Below are 24,421 nucleotides of genomic sequence, written 5' to 3'. Positions count from 1 at the left end.
TGACTAATGAAACATTAGTTTTTGCTTAAATGTCTTCATATACATTTATATTGGCTCGGAATTACAATGAGGCGACACACCATTACTATCTAAGCTTGGTGGTAAATAGTTGGCAGCACCGAAGTTTTGTTGAGCATACATAAACACAGGTATTACAAAGACAATATTTATAAACATATGTTCAGTCTATGAAGACTACAAACAGACAGTGGCCATTGATTTTGACGTATTTGTCCCACATATGTGACGACATTCGCGGAGGGATAGACCAGAACAGAGAGACAGACGTGAGAGAGAAAGTCGAGAGAGAGGCACAGGGTTCCCGAAGAGACAGGGACTGGTGAACAACCAGTGGAAGTAGGAATTGCGGCAGTCACAGAAAGGTTTTCGTGGAGACATTTTATTGTTAGCATTTGAGAAATCAAATGTTAACTTTCGGATAGGTCCACTTGCTAGAAATCTAGCGTTTAAGGTGCTATCCGTAAACTTCATTTGGGTATTCAACGGTGGAATACAGCAAAAATGTCGTCTCCAAGTCCGGGTAAAAGGCGAATGGATACCGATGTGGTGAAACTGTATCCTTTCATAACATTAACAACGCTGAATATGAATAGGTTCAAAGCATTTGTAGTTGAACTCGTTATTTGGCTGTTGTTAGTCATCTATCCTTGACAGCTAATCGAAGCTAGCTTGCTAACTAGCGTATTTCTAGCCAACTTAGCTAGCTTTTGCAATAGTGTTATGGTTGTGACAATAATTGTGTGAAGTCAAACATGCTATTTGACGAACATAATTGTGAGTTTGTTACTATAAGGACTTCATGGATTCAGCTATCCTAAAGCCCCAGTTTCTGATGACGGGGTTTAGCCAGATAGCAAATCATTCTACAATGGGGAATTGATGGCCTGCTACCGAAGGTTTTTGATATTTTGCTCGAGTGTTATTCGTCTTATCTGCATGCGCATTTATGACAAGGCATTTTACTGTGTTTGAGTATTATGCTGCCCAAAGTAAAAAAACGAAGTTATATTTTCCTGCATGTTGTGGGAACATTCAGATCGACCCTTAGGTACATGTTGACACACTCCATTTGTTTACATAACGTCTACTCAATGAAATCGCTGCCATTGTGTTTCTTGCGTTTTCGAGACACAGCTGCACAATCGTGTATTTTACACTGGTGTAACTAGAGTAACTTAAAGTAAGCAATGATCAAGCTGTTCTTATCTGATTATGTTAAATGGGCATTTCCGCATAATGCAACGTTCACCTTTTCGAAATAGACCCCTTTATCTACAACTAGCCAGCGTTTGGAATTGTATACAGATTTTTCGAGGATTGTGTTTCTAATGATGCACCAGAAAGGTGTCAGGAACTGGTATTGTCTGTATTTAGCCTTCTATTAAATGTTTTTAAAGGGTCAATACCTCGTGTGTTCCCCTTTGTCAAACCTTTTCTAGTTACCTTTGTTCTATTCAATTCCAGATGTTACATTCTTTGTACCTGTTAAACCAGTACAGAGGCCGTTTTTGTTACCATGATGCTGTGAAGACGAAGAAGTCTAACAATAGAGTGATGCAGAAAACAAAACTGCACTTGAGCTAAACCGCAGGACCCATTTCTAATCACTGCTATGTTCAAGAGTGAGAACATGTTGTTTTGCTTTTCGTCCTCTTGCAGTGGAAACTAGCTTAATGATTGGATCGTCTGTTACCACCCGGAAACCTCATGAGGGTGGGACTTAGAACAGCTGATGGAATGACAGCAGTTCTTAGTCAAATATGGGTTAGAGGGTAGGCTGGTCTAAACAAACCAAGAACAAGACGGAGCCTTAATTCCAGCCAGCGAAACAAAAGCCAAGTGTGATCTGGAGTCGTTTTTACAAATTTAGAGAAACACCACTCCTCTGTGTTATTTGGGAAAATCTGTTTTAAGAGTTTGTTTCTTGACTTATTTTATTAACTTGAAAAATAAACTGTTAAGATTCCCACTAGTGGTGTTATCTAACCCACTTATCCTGTTTGTTCAACAACCATACTTCTTTGTGTGCTTTTAAACAGTGGCTCTTTCACATAAACATATTTAAGTTTGAAGTGTACAACATACTAATATCCTAGCCAACTTGTCTGAATTTCAATCGTTTTGGCTTCCTCATAAAGTATGTTAGTGTTAATGGTGTTAGGATGCCACAGTGCTTGTTGGAGCAAGTTTCTCCCCTTTTTTGCCTGCAGTCAATGGCAGCCATGAAACTATGGTGAGCTCAGATGTAAAACCTTGACTGCGAGGAAGGCAGTGTGTTGAACTGCAGGCCCCAACTGTCCTCTGAAGCTTTCCCTGTGACTGTTGAGAACAGGTTTACCAGACGACAACTGCTCACTTGCATACAAGGACCTGTGTGTGTGTGTGTGTGTGTGCGCGCGCTTGTCCGTGTGTGTGTGTGTCTGTTTCTATGAGTGCTTCAGTATTTTAAGATGCACATGGCTAATGCTTGAAACATATACATGGACCCATGCATGACTACACAGGTAGAGATAAAGGCTACGTGGATTTGTTAATGAGTGGAGGAGCTGGGTGGTTTCCCTGTAAGTAAGCTGCAACACACAAGCTCCACTTTTCCATGTAACTAAGACTTGAAACTCATACCAGTTTAAGAGATAACTTCTTATGGGGGATACTGAGAATGCACCAGATTAGTTTTCAACCGGGGTACCAGAAAGACTTAAAAAATAGAAACTCAACATGGAATTCATGCAGTGAATGTCAGGAGAATTTCGTCATGTCCTGTGAGCTTATTCTGCTGCTGAGGCTTCGAACTTGGCTTGGAAATAAACATGAACCTGGTTCAACATGTCAGATCTGTCAGCAGTTGAATGAAATAGGCTTCCCTTAGTCGTGGTCAGTGGGAACCCTAGTACCAGGCAACATGCAATTCTGTTAATACAGAGAATTGTGAAAAAGTCAACAAGGTCAAAATCGTTACTGGACTCACATTGTTATGCAAATTGAACAACATTGACAGTCTATTAATTTGTGATTTTCAGACCACTGTTGTTCTTTTGACACTTGAGGCTCATATTTATCGTCTCCTTAGCTCTTAACTTGATAACGTCCGTCCCCTATTCAAGTGGCGAGGTCTTTGTCTCGCCGCTTACAGGAGCTGTGACCCTCCTTGTCACTGCCGTGTCGGAGCATGGCTCGTGGTACCGGTCCACAGCGTGTTGTTGGACAGCTGGACACTAGAACGCCGTGATAGGCCCTAGCGTGTACACTGCTCCACAGTTCTAGGGGAAAAAAAACAGCCCCCCAGACTTGGCATCGGTCAGCTAACTGACGTTAGCTTTGCTTTTCTAATGAGAGGAAGACCCAAACCTCCGGCCCCTTTGTCTCTACAGATTATCAGGTTTCCTGTCGGATCAATGTGGAATGAACATCAGAATAATTCGTAAAAAAAAAAAAAAAAAAAAGATTTTCATGTTTCTGGTTCTAAGACTTCAGCAGTTCCTGGGGAACAGCGGTGTTGATACAAGCGTGTTTTGAGGGGTACAGAAGCGGGTGAGAGCCAGCAGCCCCAGTCTATAATCCTGCTGCTCAGACTGTGGAGGCTCCCCTTACGCACGGCTGAGCCCCCTCAGAATAACAGATGGATCCCCAAGTTCCTGTCTTTGTCGTCCCGTCCCCCCCGCCATGTGGAGGCCAGTGTTGTTGTTGCTGCATGCCCCCCATGACTGGAGCTGGGAACAACATTGCTGGTATTGAAGATACACTTACCGGAGAACACGGGCCGTGTTAGCACATGTGGAATTACGTTAGCTAAATCAGTGTTGTACATTGCCAGGGATTTACAGTATCTTGAATGATTATCTTTTCATGGTTCTGGGGATGTCTAGCTGTTTGGCTGACTTAAACAGCACAGAGAGTGATGGTGTACAGTTAATCAGTCCTATTCACACCTCATAATTGACTATCTAGTGATACAGTTCCTTGTAGCCCTCTGGATCCGAGGCAGCTGTGTGTGCTAGAGAGAGAATGTTTTTGACTTTTTACTCTAGACTATGACCTAACTACAGTGATGTTTGCACATGACTTCAAAGTCTTGATTTCCCTTCTAAACAAAATCCACCAACAAGGATTCTTGTCTGAGTGGAAAGTTTTAATTTGTAATGTATTTTACCAGCTCTCATTAAGCAATTTTCACATTATTAATTGTTCCTGTAACAAGCAGCCAGGCTGGTCAGCAGTGTCTGGTTTATCTCGGATTATACACACAATGCAGAAATGTTCTGTAAATAGACTGTTGATGTTGTGAAGGGGGAGGAGTTGCCATGGGAGTCATTATGAACGTGGAGGGTGGGATTTCACCCAGGAGAGGAGACAAAGAACTAGAGGGACTCCTATGTGGAGGAGAGAGAGCTTGTTTGTTCTGCTCTGCCCCGCTGCTCGCTAGCTGCTGTGGGAACCTTGTCCACACTGCACCGTTAAAGCTACAGGTATCCACAGGTTTGGCTCCAAGGTGTGTTGGTGATGGGGGGGGGGGGGGGGGTTGTAGTCATCCCTTGTTTCTGTTTTAGGTTTTGGGGTGTTTCTGTTCCCACAGGGGTGAGTGTTTCCACAGGGGTGAGTGTTTCCACAGGGGTGAGTGTTTCCACAGGGGTGAGTGTTCCCACAGGGGTGAGTGTTCCCACAGGGGTGAGTGTTTCCCCAGGGGTGAGTGCACAAGCTGTTTGGTGCAGGTGGCTGGGGCAGTTTCAGTTCCCCTAGGTTTGGTGTGTCGCGGGGTACACCCGGTTAAAGGAGTTAGAGAAAGAGCACGCTGGAGAAAAAGTGCTAGCTAGGCCCCCATGCTTTTCTATGGCTGGCAAACAAGCAATACTAGTAAAACAGTTCACCTAGTGCCAGCAGCTCAGTCTGTTTGTTTTGCCCTGCACATTTTGCAGTCCCCACTCTCTCAACCTTATGTTTGACCAACTATTACACTATCACGGAATTTTAATCGGGGAGGGAACAAAAGAAGCTTTCTGGTCTTTGAACAGCCTTTTTTTTTTTCTTGTTGTTGTTGTTGCACCTTTCATTATTCATAAACAGAGAGGTGTGTTTTCCTGGAGGATCTAACTTCCATTGATGTGTAAAACATGTTGAGGTTCTCTGTTCGCTCATGCGTCATTCCACACTCATCGCATCAGTATTCCACCAACACCCCAACACCAGCCCCTCTCAGAACAGACTCCCTCACAACAGCAAGACTACTGTAGTCTTGCTGTTGTTCAATAACACTTGGGAATTGAGAAGCTAATGCTAGCTGTCAAGTGGGTTGAGTTTGTAAGAGCCTGTCATTTGCCCAGGCCATGAAATCTGATGTAATTAGCTTTAGTGCTGTTGAGGGTTGAGGGCTTAAGTTTGCATGAGGACGGAGACCGTGTTACATGTCACTGTGATATTTGGTTTGGCCCTTAGAGTCTCTTGGTGAACTCCCATACTGCAGAAAATAGCCTAGCCAGAGGGGCTGTGGAAAAGTGCCAACCTGATGTCATATCCTGTCCTTCAGATTAGACACCCCCTTCATGGTTTTCCAGTAGTTGTTAAGTGTGTTTGTTGTTATTGAGAACGTGTGTGTCCAGGATCACTAAAGCCTACTTGTCTCATTGTTGTTGTTCCCTGTTAGATAAGGAATAGGATGTTCTACATACAATATAATGGAGCCTTTTGTTATTTTGGCAGGGCCCTGTGAGAGTGTGTGTGTGTGTGTGTGTGTGAGTGAGAGCATGTGTGTGTGTGTGTGTGTGTGTGTGTGTGTGTGTGTGTGTGTGTGTGTGTGAGCATGTGTGTGTGTGTGTGTGTGAGCATGTGTGTGTGTGTGTGAGCATGTGTGTGTGTGTGTGTGTGTGTGTGTGTGAGCATGTGTGTGTGAGCATGTGTGTGTGTGTGTGAGCATGTGTGTGTGTGTGTGTGAGCATGTGTGCTTGGTACAGTGTTGGATCAGGTCTGTGACAGTGGAATAGTGAAGCAGCCTAGGTTGACCCCCCCCCCCTCCCCCCTCCCCTATGAGTGACAGGAAGAGGAAGGAGGAACAGCTGGTGGAGACTCCGTCCTATTGCTCCACCTGCAATCACTTATCAGGCATGTTCAGCCAGAGCCAAACAGCCCTGGAGACATAAGCCAGAACCAGCGAGGAGAGGCTAGGGAGAAGTGTAGCCGTTCTGCCATGTTTAAGAACCATAACGGACAGGGGTGGCAGTAGGTCGGCTCGTCTAGAGTCCCTCTCTTCAGTCCCTCTGATGACAGGATGTATAAATAACCTCGACTAATTAGGTCGCACTTTTTTGGGGGGAAACCTCCATATTTTTCTTGCCAGTTTGTCCTCTCTTAATGCACTGTTGTGTGTGTGTGTGTGTGTATTTGTGTGTATATGGTTATTAAATGTTCTGTAGGGAAGAACAGTACAGGCCATTACAGATTACTAGAACAGCATCTAATCCCTTGGTAAACAGAGGCTAAACGCCTTAAGGCTTTGTAAGTAAGGTACTGCCTGGTATGGGCCTGTTTTCCCCTCTCTCTCCTGTTACCCAGTAACCCTAAGGGGCAGAGCTAAGCGGCTATCTTAGCACCTGAAGGTTATTTCTCCAAACGAGACCAGTGAATTAGAACTGACAGGTTTATTTCATGTCGTTCACTGTGTTTGTCATCCGCTTTTGTTACTGTGGCTATGAAAAGCCTTAGTTAGGCTGAAGGCATCTGTCGCTATAGTGAGACAAGGGGACCATGTATCCCATGAAAGAGCTGTTCTAGGATAGGCTACTACCACAGGCCTAGTAGCTTGCTATTCCAAAGGCTAGTAGTTAGTTCTTTCCCCTCCCCCGCCCCCCCCCACGTTTTCGAGAGAGGGAGAGAGGGGGGGAGAGGGAGAGGGAGGTACATGTTTGTGAAGGGGGCAGCAGATGTAACCCCTCTCGCCCATCCCCAGAATGCCTCCTGTGTCCGTGTCCTCTGGAACTCTGGAAGCCTGTGTTCCGGACCGGTCACTCTACCGAAGGTGACGGTCATCTTGCTGGGCTCCGTGCAACACAAATTCACGCTAGCAGAGGTGCACGCGTGTTTACCCGTGCACGCCATGACACACAGCGGCTTGTCACTATCTCTCGGGAACAGGCGCACCCACACGCGCTCAGTAAGGCTCCGTGTGGCGGGGGGCTTTCAGCCTGTCGTGTGGACTGAGAGAGAACGTTGCTCTTGTTTTTCATTTCTTTACTGCAGCAGCTTTGAACATCTCTTTCTCTCTCCCTGTTTCTCTCTCTCTTTCTCTTTCTCTTTATCGCTCTCTCTCTTTTGTTCTCTCTGTTGTAGAGGAGACATACTTGTTTTCACCCTGAGAACTGTTGCTTTGTTTCCTGCCTTTAATCTTTAGGGCTTTCGATTGCTCATGGAACCCTGAGTGTGATAGACGATGTGTGTGTACGTGTGAGCATGTTTTCCTGTGTGTGTGTGCACGTTAGTGTGGGTTGTCACACATTATATAAATCGATCCTTACTCCTAATCTAAACTCGAGTTGGTAAAGGATTCAGGGCAGTGTAGTGTCACAGCAGGTATCCCACACCAGTGAAACATTCCTACTGAGAATGAAAGATTAAGGATTCTAGGTGAATTAATTCCCAGGTGCTGCCTTGGACAGTGGACCAATAAGTGAGTCTGTTTGTTGGCCGTGTCACCCTCAGGTGGGTAAGGGAGGGTTAACGAGACCAGGCTCAACCATGGCCGCCCCAGGCATGTCAATAACCCCCACCACCAGAGAGAACCACCAGGGTATTTTGTGTCCGATCATCGCTAACATCACATACTCTATTCTGTCAACGCACGCACGGGATGTGTGAACGTGCCCCGCGGTCCGCTGTGGTGATGTCATTTAGATCCCTGGATCTGCCGTGCGGCCAAGTCAGCATTCGCTCGGCTGTATTCCCGTTCTGTCCCTGTGTCCCTGCCTCTGTGTCCCTGTGTCCCTGCCTCTGTGTCCCTGCCTCTGTGTCCCTGCCTCTGTGTCCCTGTGTGTCTGACTCTGTGTCCCTGCCTCTGTGTCCCTGTGTGTCTGACTCTGTGTCCCTGTGTGTCTGACTCTGTGTCCCTGTGTCCCTGCCTCTGTGTCCCTGTGTCCCTGCCTCTGTGTCCCTGCCTCTGTGTCCCTGCCTCTGTGTCCCTGCCTCTGTGTCCCTGCCTCTGTGTCCCTGTGTGTCTGCCTCTGTGTCCCTGTGTGTCTGACTCTGTGTCCCTGTGTGTCTGACTCTGTGTCCCTGTGTGTCTGTCTCTGTGTCCCTGCCTCTGTGTCCCTGCCTCTGTGTCCCTGTGTCCCTGCCTCTGTGTCCCTGCCTCTGTGTCCCTGTGTGTCTGACTCTGTGTCCCTGTGTGTCTGACTCTGTGTCCCTGTGTGTCTGACTCTGTGTCCCTGTGTGTCTGCCTCTGTGTCCCTGTGTCCCTGCCTCTGTGTCCCTGCCTCTGTGTCCCTGTGTGTCTGACTCTGTGTCCCTGTGTGTCTGACTCTGTGTCCCTGTGTGTCTGACTCTGTGTCCCTGTGTGTCTGACTCTGTGTCCCTGTGTGTCTGACTCTGTGTCCCTGTGTGTCTGACTCTGTGTCCCTGCCTCTGTGTCCCTGTGTCCCTGTGTGTCTGCCTCTGTGTCCCTGTGTGTCTGCCTCTGTGTCCCTGTGTGTCTGACTCTCTTCCTCCTTACTGCTTCACCTCCCTGCCTCGCTTTTAATGCTACCTCACTAATATCTCTGCCTTTCTTTCTCATTCACCACTGCTTGTATGTTTTCTCTCCTGTCTCTTTTCCTGTCTCCTCTTTGTCCCTGAGAGCAAGCCTGTGTGTTCATGATTCAGACTAGTGTTGTACCTAAAGAAGTTTGACTTCTTCAAGGATTTAGAAGTCAGTGTACACCATGAAAAGAAAATTAGATGTTGTGTTGCAAGGCACGTTCCTTTAGTCTGACCCTCCTGTGTGTGGGAGTTGGAGCATTTTAAAATGGGTTTTTGTTTCTATAGTCCAATTTAGTGCGTGTTGCTTGACCATACCAGCCACAGTCATATCAAGACTCTGTCCATGAGGAGAGATCCTCAAGTTTAGCACTGAACACCACGTTTGTTTTTGTCTTGTTGTTGCTGAGTTATAATTTGGTGCTGGGTCAGACAGGGACAGTTAAACTGGCCAGAGGGTAAACAGACTGAGTAACAGGCACATGGGGATAGAACACTCGGGGATAGAACACTCGGGGATAGAACACTCGGGGATAGAACACTCGGGGATAGAACGCTCGGGGATAGAACGCTCGGGGATAGAACACTCGGGGATAGAACACTCGGGGATAGAACATTCGGGGATAGAACACTCGGGGATAGAACGCTCGGGGATAGAACATTCGGGGATAGAACGCTTGGGGATAGAACACTCGGGGATAGAACGCTTGGGGATAGAACGCTCGGGGATAGAACGCTCGGGATAGAACCCTCGGGGATAGAACGCTTGGGGATAGAACGCTCGGGGATAGAACGCTCGGGGATAGAACACTCGGGGATAGAACACTCGGGTATAGAACACTCGGGGATAGAACATGCGGGGATAGAACCAGGGCTCAAAATAACAATGCGGATGATGTTATTTTAGCAGACGCTCTTATCCAGAGCGACTATAATAATCCCGATAATACAAATAAATGTGTCACAACATTGTACTTTATTTGTACTTGAAGGTGCACATCTATAAAAATATAAAAAAATTGAATATATTTTTTCAACCTTTCAAAACATTTTTTCCCAACCAAAAATGTAAACCTTTGGAAGCCTTTTTTCAAAAGAAAATTTGTCAACGTTTTTGAAAATATTTTTTCAGGCATTGATTTGAGGCCCACGACTGTATGGATTCTTAAATAGTGTTGCAAATAACTTAGACCTATGTCAAAATGCAAAAACACAATAATTTACATTTTGGGACAGGTCAAGTTCAGTTTGGGATGGTTCATTTTGCACTTCAGGACGGTACTTGGACAGTGAGGGGGAAAAGTCAGTTGCAAGCCCTGGATAGAACACTCGTGGATAGAACACCACACCAGAGTCAACAGTTTACCAGAGCCATCGGCTTCCGCCCAGAATGAGGGGTGTCTAGGTTTTGTCTCGTAGCTAAGGCATTGATTGGACTCCTGGGCCTCAGATTGTTTATGCGTGCATAGAGGAATATTGACCTGATGGTCACCTGCAGATTATGATAATCCCAGGTGAAGGGATGAAGGGGGAGAACTCATGGGGGATTCCTCACAGCAAAGCCATAGTGGCATTATTATCTGCCGGTATTAAAGCCAAACCAGAATGTGAATGCTTCACAGCTATCAAAGAGAGAACTTTTGCACTTGCTGCTAAACTGGCATGGACGTACTTCAACATTTGTGCTATCTTTCATTGGAGGATCTTCTAGAAGCAGATTGGATAGTTTCTAGTCAGATGGCCCTGAAGATGGTCTGAATATGTGCGAGTGGACAATGTTCCAAGCTGTGTGACTGCCAGTGACAGCCTTCTTATCTGCTCTACATGTCTCTGTTTTAATCAGCTGTTAAGGGCAGGCATCCAGGGAGCTTTTCATACACTTTCTCACATTGTTTATCACCATCAGTCAATAAAACGTTTATGATTATAGCCTCTTAGCCCCTTCTCTGGTAGCTTGCTCTTCTCAAAGGCTAGTAGTTCTTTTTTTCTGGTCTTTCTGTCCCCCCCCACACACACACACACACACACACACACAGTACTGTCCGCACACCCACCCACCCACGCACTCATTCACTGACACCAATGAATTTTCTGGTGAGGAGTGCTACACCTTCCTGGGCCGTGGAGATAAAGCAGTGGGTTGGACAGTAAAACTGCCACACCCCAGTGAGGAACGATGAGGGCTGAACATGAGGACATGGATCCATCAACAGTGGGTCCCTTTCACGCTTTACAGACTGACAGGATGGGGAACAGAGAGTGTTTACATTCTGTTCTCCTCGCTTGTCTCTCCGGCCAAGTGCCTGTTTTAGCATTGCGTGTGTGTGTACGCAGGTGTAGTTGTGTGTGCGTGCGTGCATGTTTATGTGTGTGGTAAGGTGTGTTTGTGTGTAGTAATGTGTGTTTGTGTGTGCTCTCGCAGGTGTTATGTGATAGCGCAGCCGGCTCTCCCCTACAGGGCTCTCCCACGTCTCTGTGTGCAGGTCTGGTGTTGGCAGGCTGCTCTGCTCCCCGAGAGCCTGGGAGCCTCTCTCACTCTGCTGCCTGGCTCAACATGGCTGCTCCCAGCTAGCCTGCTAGGCTGCCGTGCCACTGCTGGGCTCTTCTGCTCAATCAACCCCCTCCCTCCTCTCCCTCTTTTTTTCCTGCTGCCCTTCGCTACGTACTCAGCCTCCTGGGCAATCTCCCAACGCTCTCACATTCACCATCCCCCCCCTGCTCAAGGACTCCTCCTGCCCCCCAGAACCACGGGTGATGGGTTTCTGTGCTGCTGCGTTCCCCCCCCCCACACACACACACACACACGCACACACGAGCAATGAAGGCAGCCACGCGCTGAGCCACGCAATTCGTCCCCTAAGCGCTTCCATCGGTAGAACACGCACAAGAACGCGCTCGGTGGCATGTTATCTCTTATAGTTCTGTACATTTTGTTTGCATGCATGCCCCGGACGCAGTCCACTACAAATCCACTTAATTACTCAGTATTACTCGATTTTTGTCAGTCTCTATCTTGGAGACTTAAGGATCAAAATGGCTTCCTTGGCTGTGTGTGGTAAAGCAGCAGAACTTCACAGACTGACGGCACACTTCCTGGGTGAAGCAGGAGCCTCAGTCTGGCCTTGCAGATTCTCTGAGAGCTTAAAATAACCTCTCGTTTGGTTTAACCCTTTGGGGGGGTCACTGTCACAGCTAATGGGATCCTCCTCTCGGTCAGGACGGTTGAGGGCGGCCAGCTGCTGTTGTTGTTGTGGATCAGAGAACACTTTCATAACCTTCCTCCCTTCCTCTCTTTCTGCCTCCCTTCCTCATCCACTGCCTTTGATATTGCGCCCTCGGTTTCCTGCACTCTGTTTCTCAAGCTCTCTACCCCTCTCTCTCTCTACCCCTCTCTCTATCTCTATCTCTCTCTTTCTTCACGTTTGGTTGTTTTTCTATGTCGTTCTCCTTCCTGTGCTATGTCTCTGTCTATCTATATTTCTCTTTCTATGTCTCTTTCTCTCATAATCCCCCCCCCACACACACCATCACAGCTACCACCCCCCCCTCCCCCTGATCACATTCACCAGAGGATAGAGCATAATCTCTCAGTGATGTGTCCAACTTTCCCCGAGCCGAGTGAGTAAGACCGAACACAACACTGTTGGATTTGAGAGAGTGCTGCAGTGTAGTCAGTCTGAGCAAGGAAATAGGATAATGCTGGATTGGGTATGTAGACCTGGGAATGGGAGTGGGGGGGGTATAGGATAACATGGGCTTGATGGGTAGCGTCGACTTGAGAGTCTGGGGTTGTAGAGACAGAAGCTGAAAAATGTGCAAAGTCATGTCAGTTATCCCTGTCCTCTCGTGGGAATAGGATCTCACACGGCAAATGTCATATATGACATAACGTAACACTCATAATAACTTAAATAGCATCCATGGAACATACAGTTCCCTCATAGGAAAGCGCTTTGGCTTTATAAAACTTGTATTACAGACCGTTGGAATTGGCCTTTAGATTTCCTCCATGTCGTCCTTTTACAAAAGTTATTCAAGGTGCGTGAATCTCTCACCCCCGGGAAATGTGTTGGGATGGTTCATGTGCAGTTTGGCTCATGTGTGGTGCGTTAGTCACACTCTGCAGATGACGGATGACTCACCTCATCAGAGGGGGAGGAGCCTCTGACCCTGTTGTTTAGATCCCGCCCCTCCCCCGTGACCCAGAAGACTGTAGTGGTAACGCTCAACTATAGATCCGGTCGACGGCAATATGGCATCAAAACACGACAACGAAAGCTATGCACACAGCACATCAACCCCTGAAAACATCTCTTCACATCAAATTATTTTTTCTGAAAGATGTTCTCTGAATAAGGGAGGGGGGGGAAACAGGTGTACTGTGTTTTGAGTGTCTCAGTAATGGAGGGAACATCAGGCTCTCATCAGCTACAGCCATCTTCTTTTGTGCCACTCAGTAGGGATCTGGGCTCCCTCCTCTTAGGGAATATTTGAAAATGACAAGCTGAGTGGGTTGCCCTGGTGTGTGTGTGTGTGTGTGTGAGAAACTGCCTTGGATAGTGTATGGAGTATGTGACGTAAAATGTGAGTTTTGGAAGCTGAGTGTTCAGGGAATGTGATCCAGGCCCACTACTCTGCTGATGGCTGTCTGTGATCCAGGCCCAGTGCTCTGCTGATGGCTGTCTGTGATCCAGGCCCACTGCTCTGCTGATGGCTGTCTGTGATCCAGGCCCCACTGCTCTGCTGATGGCTGTCTGTGATCCAGGCCCACTGCTCTGCTGATGGCTGTCTGTGATCCAGGCCCAGAGCTCTGCTGATGGCTGTCTGTGATCCAGGCCCAGAGCTCTGATGATGGCTGTCTGTGATCCAGGCCCAGTGCTCTGCTGATGGCTGTCTGTGATCCAGGCCCAGTGCTCTGCTGATGGCTGTCTGTGATCCAGGCCCAGTGCTCTGCTGATGACTGTCTGTGATCCAGGCCCACTGCTCTGCTGATGGCTGTCTGTGATCCAGGCCCAGAGCTCTGCTGATGACTGTCTGTGATCCAGGCCCAGTGCTCTGCTGATGGCTGTCTGTGATCCAGGCCCAGAGCTCTGCTGATGGCTGTCTGTGATCCAGGCCCAGAGCTCTGCTGATGGCTGTCTGTGATCCAGGCCCAGAGCTCTGCTGATGGCTGTCTGTGATCCAGGCCCAGAGCTCTGCTGATGACTGTCTGTGATCCAGGCCCACTGCTCTGCTGATGACTGTCTGTGATCCAGGCCCAGTGCTCTGCTGATGACTGTCTGTGATTCAGGCCCAGTGCTCTGCTGATGGCTGTCTGTGATCCAGGCCCAGTGCTCTGCTGATGGCTGTCTGTGATCCAGGCCCACTGCTCTGCTGATGGCTGTCTGAGGGGAGAGGGGGGGTCACACTGTGTCTGTCGGGGGGGTGGACCCTGACTGAGAAGCACTGCACTTAGGAGCAGCTGGACCAGCTCTGGAGAATGGCTGATACATCCATCTCTGTGTAGCAGTGTGTGTGTGTGTGTGTGGGGGGGTCTGGGTCTGGCCTTGCGTGTGGAACAAAGAACGTGAATCATAGCTTTGACATTGATCCTCCAGACACTGATGGGTCAGTGGAAACTCTGAATATTTCCTCAACAATAGATTTCCATCTGGCCTAACATGTATTAAAAAAACGGTCTTTCTACCACAGTTCTTACCCACAGGAAGTGAGAGAGATGGACATAGCGTACACATACATAGGGGGCAAGAGAGAAAAAGATACATAATTATCTCTGACCTTGCCTATTTCCCTCCCTCATGACCACACTTGCGATGATGCGGCAGTTGGCTAAAGTTTTCACACATCAGCAAGCAGCTTTACTGTCAGAGAGGTCAAGCGGGGTCTCTGAGGCCCAAACAAGGGCCAATCAGATGAGATATCCATTATTTATCTGATTGTTTGTACTGCTAACACGGTGGGGGTCGAGCTGTCATTCACGGAAGTACGTTGAGGGGGAATGTCCAGTTAACCCGCATGTTTGTGAAGTGGAAGCACCATTTTAGCACAGGCCAGTTAAGAGGTTACACTATACACAATTATGCTGCTCGTGTCCTGACACAGGTCTTCAAAAGTGTTTTGTTATGATCATCATCCTTAACCCCCTGGACAGGATTGAAAGCAAGCATGAAGTCACCATCCTCAGTGGACTGAATGAGTTCGTAGTGAAGTTTTTTGGACCACAAGGAAGTAAGTAGTGGTTCCTAGTACTGTTTCTTATTTCTTCATCCAACTACTTTTTTAGCGAGTGACGTTCGCCTGTATAATGTCGGTTTTTCGAAGGTTACTGCAAAAGTGTAACAAGGCCCAAGTATGGTGGAGGGGTGTAAGGGCTGAGTGGATGTTGGAAACGAGCAGTTAAAGGTTGTGTCACCAAAACAAAAATCCCTGTTAACATCTAGTCAGCCCCTGAAAGCCCAACCTCCCCCACACCAACTCTTGCTTGTGTTCCGTTAAACCTTAATGAAGTGTAACGACACAGCCATTTCTGTCTTATCTACAAAGTTGCTGCTGTATGTGTTGTTATGTAGTTACCTGGTGGTAACCTTAATGGAGTGTTAAGTTTTCCGAAAGGAGTTTGAGGTGAGAGGATCTGATTGGGCCAGGCCGTGTCAGCCGGTGCAGGAATGTGAGCCAAACCACCTCCTGGAGCAGTAGGCTGGACGAGAGACGAGAGAAGAGAGACCAAAACACATCTCGACGTCTCACCCTGGCTTTCAGAAGCTCGGTCACACCAAACACTCCACTAATTACACAGCAGCAAAGAGGGGGAAGTGTGTTTGTGTGTGTTGATGGGGTAGAAAGAACAGTGATCTGTTGAAAGGCACTGTGGAGAGAGAATAGTGGACCACGTAGCTGGTGTGTGTGTGTGTGTGCGTGCACGCGCGCTGTTCCATTCCAGTTTGGCACATGAGGCTCTAGTTACGCTCGGCCACTCTGGGAGTTCATGGCTGGCCTGCATGTTTCTGACATCACAGATTGATTCTGTGATGAAGAGGTTCAAACAGTCAAGAAGTTCAACATCTGACCTCATCAAATCAAAATCCAATGAGCTCCTGTGTTCTCTCCTGTCGTCTATCATCCCTGCTGCTGCTCCTACAGATGAGGTTTTCGGACGTTGTGAAAAAGTCTTTCACAACCCCTACCGTCCAAAGTCCATTTTAGTGAATGTAGGAAGTTGCTGTAATCCTCCACTACTCTTTTTTCTGATCATATCTGTCTTTGCTATCCTCACTCTCCCCATCCCTCCTTCTCTCATACAGCACCATACGAAGGGGGGGTGTGGAAGGTGCGAGTCGACCTACCAGACAAATACCCCTTCAAATCACCATCTATAGGTAGTCAGCGGGGCCCAGGGTTGAAGGTTGACTATCAGCTCAGAGAACGTTGATCACAGTCTGATCTCTCGTGTTCTGACCTCTTCTTGCAGGATTCATGAATAAGATTTTTCATCCCAACATCGACGAAGCGTAAGTTGTCAAAGTTGCTGTTAAACGGACGGATGTGTTTGATCTGTGTGTTCTGATTGGCTGGCATGTGTGACGTGTTCAGTACTGTATGTCGCCTGTTGAGAAGGGAGCGTTTGAAATATGCTGCACGGAAACGGAGCTGATGTCTTTTAGCACAGCCATCACTGTGAAGGAATGAGGGTTAATCTGATCTGTATCACCGTAATGTTAGCTCATCAAGTCTGGCAAAATCTGCCTCTAATCTCCTCCAGCCCAGTCCACCAACACTGGGAGAACTATTGGACACCAAATCTGTTGCTTGCAAAGGTCTCGTGGCCCTGTCCTCTATTCCACCACACAGGGAAAACAAGAAACCGTTTCTTCCACGAAGTCCGCAAATAGATGTTTTCGTTTATTTCCCAGAGATTAAAAAGTGAGAGGCTTTATGGGATTTGAAAGTGCAGAACAGGAATTTGATCGTCGTAATCTCTCCTCTGCCTGGGCTCTGCTGCTCTCGACTGTGGGAGGGGAGCGATGTCTGGCACATCCAGGGACTTACTAAAGATCTCCTCCTCCAGCTTTGCTGTGGTCCTGAGGTCTCCTCAGTAGTGTTATGAAGGCCTTGTTATGAAGGTGACCAGCGATGAACAGTATCTTCTCCCTCACCCCTCTCTCTCTTTTAACCTCTTGCTCTCCCCCCCCCCCTCTCCAGGTCAGGAACGGTGTGTTTAGATGTCATCAACCAGACTTGGACGGCACTGTACGGTGAGTGAGATGTGGCTGGGCCCGGCTGGAGGGACAGGGAGGGACACATAGAGGGGGACTGGTGCTAGCCGCGTCGCCCCTAATCCTCTTAGTGTGGGAGAACCGAACGCTAACTAGGTAATACCCTGAGCCAGCAAGGTCAGGGGAGGCACAAAGCTGGCCTAGAGCTGGCCTAGAGCTGGCCTCTGCTCAGAGCTGGCCTACAGCTGGCCTAGAGCTGGCCTAGAGCTGGCCTCTGCTCAGAGCTGGCCTAGAGCTGGCCTAGAGCTGGCCTCTGCTCAGGGCTGGCCTAGAGCTGGCCTCTGCTCAGAGCTGGCCTAGAGCTGGCCTCTGCTCAGGGCTGGCCTAGAGCTGGCCTCTGCTCAGGGCTGGCCTAGAGCTGGCCTCTGCTCAGAGCTGGCCTAGAGCTGGCCTCTGCTCAGAGCTGGCCTACAGCTGGCCTACAGCTGGCCTAGAGCTGGCCTAGAGCTGGCCTCTGCTCAGTGCTGGCCTAGAGCTGGCCTAGAGCTGGCCTAGAGCTGGCCTCTGCTCAGGGCTGGCCTAGAGCTGGCCTAGAGCTGGCCTCTGCTCAGGGCTGGCCTAGAGCTGGCCTCTGCTCAGGGCTGGCCTAGAGCTGGCCTCTGCTCAGAGCTGGCCTAGAGCTGGCCTCTGCTCAGGGCTGGCCTCCCACATGCAGAGATGATTAACTAGGAGTCAGGGGAGATGGGGGGAGGTCTGGGCCAGTCTGGGTGGAGGTCTGGGCCAGTCTGGGTGGAGGTCTGGGCCAGTCTGGGGGGAGGTCTGGGCCAGTCTCAGACACCTGACTGACTGACTTAATCTTCACTTCTTCTCTCTCTGTGTCCAGTCACTTTCGCTCTCTCTCTCTTTCTCCCCCTCTCTCTTGCGCTCTCGCTCTCTCGCTCTCTCTCCCTCTCTCTGTGTCCAGTCATCAATGATGTCTCTATCTGCTCCTCACTCCTCCTATCTCACTTTCTGGGTTGTCAGTTTTTTCTCCCTGGCTTTCGATAGCAGTAGAGGGTCAAATTAGGGTTACATTTACATATTTAGCAGACACTTTTTCCCAAAGCGACTTCCAAGAGAGAGCTTTACAAAGTACATAGGTCACTGATCATAACAACGAGATAGCCCCAAACATTGTGAGCAGCCAAAACATGAAGCATACATTGTGAAAACCAAATAAATGCCAAAGGGAAAAACCATAAGAGCATGCAGTTAAACAAGTTACAGTTAATACACATGAAACTCAAAAAGTGCAAGTGTACCTGTAGAAAAACAATCAACAGTAAAAAATATTTCACAGCAAGAATTTAAATCCATTAGGGTTTGAAAGAAAATGTTTCGGCGATGGAGTGTTGGAAACGTAATCAATAATCCATTGTCTACATCTCAGTTCTTCATTTTAAAACAAATAATGTTGATATGATTATTGTTATTGCAGAACCTTATTTGAATGTACACCGATCCAGTAAAATGCTTTTGAATCTTATTTGAATGGATTCAACAGCGACACCTGGTAAAGGGAAATGGTACTGCGCTGCAGGCATTCGCTTGGACCATAACACAGGGTTGACCTTTTAACACCCATGGTAGAGGGTTAGGCTGGAATAGTCTATCTGCATGTCACAGTGTACTTTAACAAAATGTAATTGTTTTCATGTACATAGAAAAGTAAGACTCTTGGCTATTTGTGATTTGGTCATTTAAAATGTACCTTGTATTCTCCTCACTCTCTCCCCCTTCCCCCCCCCTCTCGCTCTCTCTCCCTCTCTCTTTCTCTCTCTCGCTCTCTCTCACCTGTCTCTTTCATTCTCTCTCTATCCCCCATCCCTCCCTTGCTCTCTCTCTCTCTCTCTCTATACCTCCTCCCTCCTTCGCTCTCTCTCCCCTCTCTCTCTCTGTATACCCCCTCCCTCCCTTGCTCTCTCTCTACCCTCTCTCTCTTTATACCCCCTCCCTCGCTCTCTCTCCCTCTCTCTCTCTATACCCCCTCCCTCCCTTGTCGCTCTCTCCCTTCTCTCTCTTTATACCCCCTCCCTCCCTTGCTCTCTCTCTCCCCTCTCTCTCTATACCCCCACCCTCCCTCGCTCTCTCTCTCTTCTCTCTCTATACCCCCTCCCTCCCTCGCTCTCTCTCTGCCCTCTCTCTCTCTACCTCCCCGTCTCTCTTTTAGATCTCACCAACATCTTTGAGTCGTTCCTGCCGCAGCTGTTGGCGTACCCCAACCCCATCGACCCGCTGAACGGAGATGCAGCTGCCATGTACCTCCACAGGCCAGAGGAGTACAAACAGAAAATCAAAGGTACCCACCCCTCTCTCTCTGGCTGTGTCTCTGTCTGTCTCTGTCCGTCTCTCTTTCTCTGTCCGTCTCTCTGGCTCTGTCTGTCTGTCTCTGTGTGTCTCTCTCTTCTCTGGCTCTGTCTGTCTCTCTGCCTCTGTCTGTCTCTCTCTGTTTGTCTCTCTCTCTCTGTGTCTCTCTGTCTGTCTCTCTGTCTCGTGTCTCTCTGTCTCTGTCTGTCTATCTCTGTCTGTCTCTCTCCTCTCTCTTTCTCTGTCTGTCTCTGTCTGTCTCTCTCTGTCTCTGTTTGTCTCTCTCTCTCTGTGTCTCTCTGTCTGTCTCTCTGTCTCATGTCTCTCTGGCTCTGTCTCTCTGTCTCTGTCTGTCTCTGAAGGCTATAGTCCTCATTCTGTGTGTGTGTGTGTGTGCCTGAGCTCTCTCAAAGCCAACGCTGTGGTTCTGTTTGTCCCACCCCTACCCCCCTTTACCCCCCACCCCACCCCCTCCAGAGTACATCCAAAAATATGCAACAGAGGAGGCTCTGAAGGAGCAAGAGGAGGGAGCGGGCGACTCCTCGTCGGAAAGCTCCATGTCGGATTTCTCAGAGGATGAAGCCCAGGATATGGAGTTGTAGTGATACGAGCCCCCTCCCCTCTCACGCACCCACCCCCCTTTAAAACCACAAGAGACTATATGATTTCCTAACCATGAGAAACAGACTATAATATTCATATTTAAACAACTTGATTTTTTTTAATCATTTATTATTATTATTATTATTATTATTACTACTAAACAAGGATTTTTATGGATATCTAGCCTTGGTGTAAATGGCAATGCTCCCCACAATCCCTCTACCAAACCCCTGGCTCACAACAGGTGTGTAACCCTCCTCAAGTCCCAGTCACATTGCCCCCCCTCCCCCCTCCTCTTTCAAAGGTGTGTGTGTGGTTAGTATAGTAACCATCCCTTCACAGTCCACTAGGAGCTAAGATTAGCACCATGCCCTCTGACCTCGAACCCCTCCGTTGCGTTGACCGGACCGAACGAAGACGTCTTCCCTTTCTAGGAAGGGTTGCGGAGCATCCTGAAGGGCACAAGAGGAGGATCTCGAAGGTTGTTGTTTTTAAGGCGGTTATCGTACAGGCTTTCCTTCCTTTAGTCATACTCAGGGGGGAGGGGGAGAAAAGAAAAACAGCTTTTAGTTGGAATTGTCTCATTTATTGGATACACCTTATTTTTGGCAAACGGGACGCCTTGTTACCTGTCTTGCGCTTTGTGAGACACACCACGTGATTGGCTGTTGAGCCAATCCGTCATGTTTTGGGTCCTAGACCTGATGTCGCTTTGAGGAAATCAATCATCTGTCACCTGTGTGTTTTTGTTAGCTCATCACTGATGTCATTTCCTATGGACGGGGTGGGTTCCGAGCTTCTTCTGTTGAGTGTGTTTACAACACCTCGTACATTATTCCCCTCCTCATAGAGCCTTATGAGCCAAGCGTTGTCAAAGCGTTACGGAAGAGTTGAAGAAGTGCTTCATAACACACAACCTCTCTGCCCTAGACTGTCCTAACAAGTTTGGCGGTTCAACTACCTAGAAGCCTGGAAGTGGACATTGAGTCTGCCTGTTCAGTCCCCACATGTGTTAGCATATTACCTGGGCAGACAATTTTTAACCTGAGCTTCAGAATACAGCTATACCCAGAGGAGAACAGAAGGAATCACAAACCCCTTCTTCATAAAAAAAAAATGTAAAAGCCATGGAGGTAAAAATAAAATGTAAAAAGCACAGTGTTCCTTTTTTTTTTTTTTTTTTTTTTTCCAACCTCTCTCTCTGACCTCCTCATGGATTCTTCTAGACTCTGTTGATTTCGTTTTTTTGTACAGTGTCTGGGCATGATCTAGATGTCAAGGTCTGTGAGATTTTCTGGAGCTTGTGGAGCTGATGAAGCAGCTGGCGTGGCTGTAGCGTTGGACAGCTTGAGCTAGACCAGTTCTGACCTGCTGGAGGATGGGATTGACTTCACTTACTCTTCACTTGGTTGTTGTTAGGGGGGGTGGGGAGGATTCTGCAGGTTTTCTTTTCATTGTTGAACTTACCAACTTTGCCTATTGCTTGTGCTAAACTATGATAAGTGTTTGACTTGATGTAGGGATAGTTAGTTTGCTGGGTGGTGACTTGGGTATATCACATATAGAACTAGCTTGTTTGAGGTAATTGTCTGATAAGTAAAACAATAACTTCATTTAATTTTGGAGCTAAGTGTACCATTCTGTGGTTTGTGTGGGATGTGTCTGCCTGCTGGTACCCTTACTGGCCAACTTCCTGTTGTACAGATTGACGTGAGAGTGATTTAAGATGAAGACCAGTGACTCGTGTGTTCTGTGGCAGGACAAGGCCCGACTGCCTCCTTACTCTGGTGAGGTGCAGAGGTACTCTGATAAAGAATAATCCAGAACAAACTCATCTAAATCTGCACAATGTTTTTGTGCCCCCCCCCCCCCACACACACACCCCCCACAAAAAAAGCTTGACTGTTTAAAGCTACTGGATAATCAGCTTTCTTAGAGGCAGAGAGAGATTTGGGTGTAACCCTGTGAGTTTCTGTGGTTGGTGTTTATGGGTTTGGGTCTCTCACATTCTATTCCTCCTGGCAGACAACCAGGGGTCTGCAAAACATATGATGTCACAAGAATATGCAGTCCTGGGCTGTTTGGCTCAACTGTCTCTTGAGCTGAAGGATCTTATTCTCTATTAGAAATATTTGGGGGGGTTTTGTGTTCGTTTTGGTTTTAATCCCAATCATTATCGAGCACTACTGTTAAACAAACAGTTGTTTTTTGTTTGTTTTATGCGAAACTGCCACGCTGAAACGCATTAAAAAATTTAATTTTACTTAATTTCTGGTTTTAGGTATTCCGGTTTGGATTTTGTCTTTGTTTTTACTTTTCATTTATGCAGTATTGTACTACGGTCTAAGGAACACCGGACACAAGTGTAGAAATGTGATAGAACAAGCACATTTGTTATGACACAGCCATGTAAAAAAAAAAAAAAGGGGGAGCAATTGTGACATTTTTTTCTTCTTTAAAAAGAAAGAGTGCTCTTGTGTTGTACTATTGAAACCATAGGGTTTGCAGGTTACTTTACCCACGAAATGGGCGACACGTCAACAAAATACTCGGCTTTAGCCGATTTGTATAGTGAACATTTTGGTCAACTGTTTTTCAGTTTATTTTTCCAACCCCTCTCTTTCCGCCCCCCCAGACTAACTCAACTACGAGAGGAATATTTACAGCCTTTGTGTTTCCTGTTTGTTTTTAACTCTCCAGTCGAGGACAAAACAAACATAAAAAGACTTTGAACCCCCCTCAAAATGTCCAATAAACCGATGAATGAGTGTGCTTCCGTTGCAACTTTGATTATAAATTATTTTTGGATAAAGTGTGCAAAGAACATTTCTCCCGCTTCATTTCCTTACGCTATCTTTCCCCTTCATAGGACCACAGGCTACCACATTTCACGTCTACATCAGTTTACCCACATTAAACACCCGTGTCAACCTGTGTTCAAGTATTTAGAGAGACAGGGCGCTCGGTCGAAACAGCACACCCATCCCTGTTCAGTGTAGCTGAGAGAACTGCACATCCAGACCGTCACAGCCCTCCCCTGGCATAACTAGAACACCCTGCTTGGATTGACAAAGGAGAGAGGACCTTGACTGTCTGCCCAGCCCAGGGTGCTGTTCCTGTCAGTCACACGCGGCCCTGAGAGGCCTGTGTTTTCACCAGCAGCAGAGCCAGGGTCCCTGATCCGCTGTGGCGGCCCTCCGTCCCCGTCCCCGCGTCCCCCCCCAGTTTGTTGGCTGTACCTCTCCCATGCACCTGCATGCTTCTGGTATGGGCTGGGCTGGACCGGACTAGACCCTTGTCGTTCTGTCTTTTCGCATTTCTGCCGGGTGGAACCGCGCCCGACGATGGCCCACTGTTGTCACAACCAAAAGAGGACAGCGTGCACACACACACACACACACACACAGCATGAAAAATGGCTGTTTTTTTTTTTTTTGTAAACTATGTATTTGGTACCTAGTATGTGATACTTGAAAAAAAATCTTCAAAGGGTGTTTTTATTTTAATTTTACCGTCCTTGGTCTTATGCTAACTCACTTTTTTTTCTCTTTCATCCTTTTCCTCTAAATTTTCTCACACATTTTATTTGCATTGTGAAGTGGGCATGCTTGTCACAAAGGACAAATGCTCTCTTATCTATAGGATTATAATCTCTTAAATAGTTGTGTATAAATAAACTGTTATAACTTCTTTTTTAATAAAACATTAAATGTGTATAAACTTGTCCCAGTGCCTTTTGTCTAGCTCAATCTAAAAATGTTTCATAAAGACCTGAACTAATACACAACATCCAGTGTTGTGTGTAGGATATAACGTACTATTGAGCATATTCTGATCATGTTTTATTTTTATCTTGTCACCAATTTGAACCTCAGCAACTGAATTAATTCTGTTTGACCACTAGGTGGCAGCCACACTCAAGTCTTCCACCGCCTCAATGGCTACTTGTTCCAAACCCATCCAACAATGTAGGCCAGTGTTTCAACCTGACTGCAGTGAAACCTGAGAAGGAGGTCACTACCCCAGGCATTGGAAGCAACAACTTGAATCCAATCTACTTTACTATCTACAACATGAACTGCTGTTTGAAAATATCAAGAAAGAGGCACATTGTAGTTACTTTATCTGGGGTATGAGTTCTGGGCAAAGTCTGAATACTACTACCTTTTCATCTGATTTACCTTCAGGGAAAAAAATGAAAAAAAAAGTTCAAAGATATAAATAACGACTTGTAGCCCTACTGTCAAACTTACTGTTGTAGAGATTGACGTGAGAATGATTTAAGACGAAGACCAGTGACTCGTGAGTTCTGTGGCAGGACAAGGCCAGACTGCCAGTCACCCTGGTGAGGTGCAGAGGTACTCAGATAAAGAACAATCCAGAATAATCCAGAACAAAGAATCCAAGTCACAATAATTGTTTTGAATTGAGTATCAGCAATGGCGCTGACAAAGGCATTCCGTTATTCTATTCACAGCAATTAGAATGTTTACAAATCGACTAGGTTCCAATGGAAGGTGTTT

General features: G+C 47.2%; 1 protein-coding gene across 1 annotated transcript; it reads left to right on the top strand.

Moving 5' to 3' along the window:
• Window positions 1–284: 284 nt before the first annotated feature.
• ube2h (ubiquitin-conjugating enzyme E2H (UBC8 homolog, yeast)) lies at window positions 285–23,618 on the top strand. Its single transcript, XM_084701477.1, has 7 exons — window positions 285–575; window positions 14,888–14,964; window positions 16,038–16,112; window positions 16,205–16,244; window positions 16,936–16,988; window positions 19,159–19,287; window positions 19,773–23,618. Exons 1-7 carry the CDS (start codon window positions 523–525, stop codon window positions 19,895–19,897), a joined length of 552 nt encoding a protein of 183 aa, XP_084557603.1. The 5' UTR covers window positions 285–522; the 3' UTR covers window positions 19,898–23,618.
• Window positions 23,619–24,421: the final 803 nt, after the last annotated feature.

This window comes from Hypomesus nipponensis, chromosome 7 (assembly GCF_054491055.1).
Source record: "Hypomesus nipponensis isolate SF chromosome 7, ASM5449105v1, whole genome shotgun sequence".
Taxonomy (NCBI): Eukaryota; Metazoa; Chordata; class Actinopteri; order Osmeriformes; family Osmeridae; genus Hypomesus; species Hypomesus nipponensis.
This window is presented reverse-complemented; position numbering and strand designations above follow the sequence as displayed.